This window comes from Hypanus sabinus, chromosome 2 (genome assembly GCF_030144855.1).
Source record: "Hypanus sabinus isolate sHypSab1 chromosome 2, sHypSab1.hap1, whole genome shotgun sequence".
Taxonomy (NCBI): Eukaryota; Metazoa; Chordata; class Chondrichthyes; order Myliobatiformes; family Dasyatidae; genus Hypanus; species Hypanus sabinus.
In genome coordinates this window covers 86814956-86819190 of record NC_082707.1, presented here as the reverse complement: position 1 = coordinate 86819190, position 4235 = coordinate 86814956, and the positions used below count along the sequence as shown (strand labels likewise).

The 4235-nt window shown below is 41.2% G+C and overlaps 1 protein-coding gene across 1 annotated transcript; it reads right to left on the bottom strand.

Annotated features, from left to right (window-relative positions):
• Positions 1–2970: 2970 nt before the first annotated feature.
• Positions 2971–3984, bottom strand: LOC132403698 (probable G-protein coupled receptor 148). The gene has a single exon (XM_059987284.1). It carries the CDS (start codon positions 3982–3984, stop codon positions 2971–2973), a length of 1014 nt encoding a protein of 337 aa, XP_059843267.1.
• Between the last annotated feature and the right edge of the window lie 251 nt (positions 3985–4235).

The window sequence follows — 4235 nt, the reverse complement described above, 5'->3', positions numbered from 1 at the left end:
AACCTTGATAGGGAAAAATAGAGTTTATTAATATTATGAAAAATTACAAATCATTTTCATTGTGATATTTTTTCTATTTTCACAAGTCTGTTGGGAAGAGGAGTGGGTACAGTTTGTAATTTATGGCAGACAGCACAGGATCAGGAAAAGCTGCAGGAAGTTGCAAACTCATTCAGTTGCATGATGAGCATTAGCCTCTCCAGCATCGAGGACGACTTCAAGAGATTCTGAATGGACAATGAACCCATATACACTTGCTCAATATTTTTTGCTCTCTTTTTACACTACTTATTTTATATATATATATACACTATTTTAATTTATAGATTTTATTACTTATTGCAATGTACTACTGCCGCAAAGCAAAAAATTCCATGACTTATGCCAGTGATACTAAGCTTGATTCTGATTCTAACAATGATGAAAGGGCAGGGCTCGAAGAAGAGCTTGTGTTCGGTCTTCAGGACTTGCCCTCAGTTTACCTCCTATTTGAAAAGGTCCATAACTCGACATCAGTTCCACACAATGTACTGGAATAGTTTCTGGTCATTTTAGTTGATTTTGGGTTGACATAATTTCAGCATTGCTTGCTAAAGGAATGGAGTGAGACAGGCTTTCCCTGAGCATTAGTTGGTCATTTTGACCTGCAGCTTGATGAGAGTTTAGTCCCAACAACAAGAAGCAAAGCCACAAATAAAAGAAGGCCATATTTAAATATGTGGAATTGGACTAAAAATCTCAAGACTGAAAAACGAAGTTCTCAAACAGAATCAATGAGAGAGACAAAGAGATAACATGGAGGTTAGCTGCTATAGTCGTGCACAGTCCTGCTGGGAATCTGTTCCAGCGTCTGCACCCCGTCCCCTGCCCTTTTATCTTCCCATCGGGGTCACATTTGCAATAAATGAAAATCACTCTAGCTCCAAATGCTGAAAATCTGAAATAAAAACAAGAGCAGGAAATCGGAACTACTGCTGGAGAATGGAGTATAACTTCTTCAAGACTGCCATCACAGGAGGATAGTGGCAGTGAATTCAACAGTTTTAATGAAATCTCCTGGACTTGAAATATCAGCAGTTTCTTTTTCCACTGATGCTATCTATGCTGCTCAAGATTTCATTCTCAGCATTTGGTTTTAAGTCTATTTTGCAGGCTGGGCGTTATGAATATTCTATTGCAAACAAGTTCCCCACAGTTTAAATATGTTAGGTGAAGATAATCATGGGGACAGGGGACACAGAACCTGAGTTAATGCTGTACACTTTACTCCTGCAGAGATATGCTCCGTTTACCACAGTGAGTATCTTCTGTGATTCTAAGAGGTTTTCACTGAGTCTGTTTCAACGGATCACAGTCCATTTAGTGCATACATAGTAGGAGTATTGATTTGCATTCAACAATAATGTCTCCCGATTCAGTCAATTCAGCTGTCAGTGTAAGACCCCAGCATGAATGGCTGCAATTTGGAAATGCAATAACAAATAACAAATAAAACTCGACCAGTTTTAGCTCTGCAGACTTTATTTCTACCGGGGAGACACAGACTTAACTTATCGCCCCTGACGGAAATGCTCTTTCATCCACTGCATATTCAAGGTCTAAGCTCACCTTCCCCAATGTGAATGTCATCCCATATAAAAATAAACAATGGCTTTTTGGAAGCCATTAAACAATGCATTTGGGAAGGAAAAACCAGAAGACTGAGTACAGGACTAATGGTCGGTTACTTAAGAGTGTGGATGAACAAAGGGACCTTGGGTTTCAAATCCATACATCCCTCAAGGTCGCTGCAAAGGCTGATAGGGTAGTTAAGAAGGCCTATGGGATGCTAGGCTTCATTAATGGGGATTGAGTTCAAGAGTAGAGAGGTCATGTTGCACTCTACAATTCTCTGGTGAGATGTGGAAGCTATGGTGAGGGTGCAGAGGAAATTTACCAGGATGTTGCCTGGTTTGGAGAACAAGTCATATGAAGCAAGGTTAGCAGAGCTGGGACTTTTCTCTTTGGAGCATAGAAGGATGAGAGGGGACTTGATAGAGGTCTACAAGATTATGAGAGGCATAGATAGGGTGGATAGTCAGTATCTGTTTCCCAGGGCACCAATAGCAAACACCAGAGGACGGAGGTACAAAATTAAGGGAGGGAAGTTTAGGGGAGACATCAGGGGTAAGTTTTTTATACAGAGGGTTGTGAGTGCCTGGAATGACTTGCCAGGGATGGTGGTGGTGGCTAAAATATTAGGGGTATTTAAGAGCCTCTTGGACAGGCACATGGATGAAAGAAAAATGGAGGGTTATGGGGTAGTGTGGACTTAGTACTTTTTTAAAGGATTATACGGGTCGGCACAACATGGAGGGCTGCAGGGCCTGTACTGTGCCATAGTGTTCTATGGTTCTATGGTTCTATTGTCTGTTCCTCACCCAAAACTTTGCAAGTGCTTCAGAAACACCAAGCAACTCCCCAGCACAACGAGTCTCTTCAGCATCTAGTTACAGGGATTTGACCACCACAACATGCAGGTGAATGTTGAAAGTTGCACCTCCCTGCTCAGATACTGATATTTCACAACCGGCTGTTCCTGTTGTGATGAATGGGTTCCAGTGTGGGCAGTAGCAATCTGATTTCCAAAACTGCCTCCCATAGACCTTTAACTTAAACGGACTAAAAGAGAAGCTGTCAGAAAACAGAAATACTGATTGGGCAATGTAACAATTGTGTTTTAAATTTTAAATGTCTGAAGATTTAATTGCACAATAATAACTTAGACACTTTTGAGGTTTAGATGCTACTATGATAAACCTGGTGAGCTGACTAGCCTGTCTCTAGGGCATCTGTCAGACAGCCTCTGCCGTGGTCCAAGTACTATGCATTACACAATGCAGAGTGGACGTTACTTGTGCAAAATCCTGATCAGGGCAATATAGAGAGGACAAGGAGAAATCAGCTACCAACCTTTCTGCTCAAATTACTTCACAGTGGCCTTACTTGAGTTTTCGACTTCAGAGTGAAGAATGATCGAATTGTGTTTGTAATCTCTCGATATCTCAGCCCATAAACATAGGGGCTCACGGCTTTTGGTAACATCAGAATATCATTTACTGACACAATGATCCAGATTGCTGCCTGGGTCTCAGTCGGGTGCATTCCATAGATCACTACCCCGACTACCAGCACAGCCAGAGGGGAGAAATAAAGAAGCAACAACACTGAATGGATGAGATAGGTCTGTTTTGCCCTTGAGTTGTTCACCCATATGCCCAATGTCTTTGTTTTGCAGTATAGCATTATATAGAAACTTGATATCAGTACTAAGCACGTTAGAAAATAGAGGAATACAATACCAAAAGAACATTTTAACAAAAATGCTCCAAATGGAGAAGACAAAAGCACCAAGGGTGCCACACACATTGTGAACGAGGAAAATGGATTCTTCTGTGTCCACAGCATTATTATGAGCAGAACAGAAGAAAGGCTGACGGAGATAATCCATATGCAAGCAATTATCTTAATTGCTCTTGAACGGGATAAAAGTAGTGGATAGTGAAGGGGCCAGCCAATGGCCACGTAGGTGTCCACCACCATAGCAGTGATTGTTAGAATTCCATTCGAATATGCCACAGTTAGCAGGAACAAGATCAATTCACAAACTACTTTGGGCATTCCAGCTCTCACTGTATTGAGGATAGCAACAAAGGTGTTCAGTATTGAATAGATTAAATCATTTGTCATAGTGTTGGCAAGCAGAAGGTACCTAGTCTCCTGGCGTAGACTGCTGTTTGAAAAGATGGCCATCAGGACCAGAGGAGTGGCCAGCAGGGAGGCGAAAAGACAGACAGCAAGAGGAATGACCAAACCATTCATTCCCTGCTGAGACATAGCAAGAAATGATCTCTGGGCCAGGTTACATAAGGCACGGAGTTCTGCAGTGTGGGAGACATTTATGGAGTACTGCTCTGTAGCTGCTTCTTCCCCCAGAAGAGACATCACATTGGAAGAATCACAATTTTCACATTTAGTTATATTCATTTTGTACAGATTAACGTAAATTCAGTTCCAAAGACCTGCTTGCTTGAATTCCGAATTCCAATGGCTTTCAGTGTCTTTCACTTATTTTAAAGTTCTGACTATAGCCAAGTCTTTATCTGAATATTTTCTGCAGATATGCCAACAGCCAGATATAAGTTACACCTATAAATTCCTTGAACACCAGAAAAAGTAAATACTTCCAAAGAAAA

What these genes read in the sequence shown, in the direction of transcription:
- LOC132403698 (XM_059987284.1), bottom strand. Translation starts at nt 3,984, where the DNA reads ATGTCTCTTCTGGGGGAAGAAGCAGCTACAGAGCAGTACTCCATAAAT.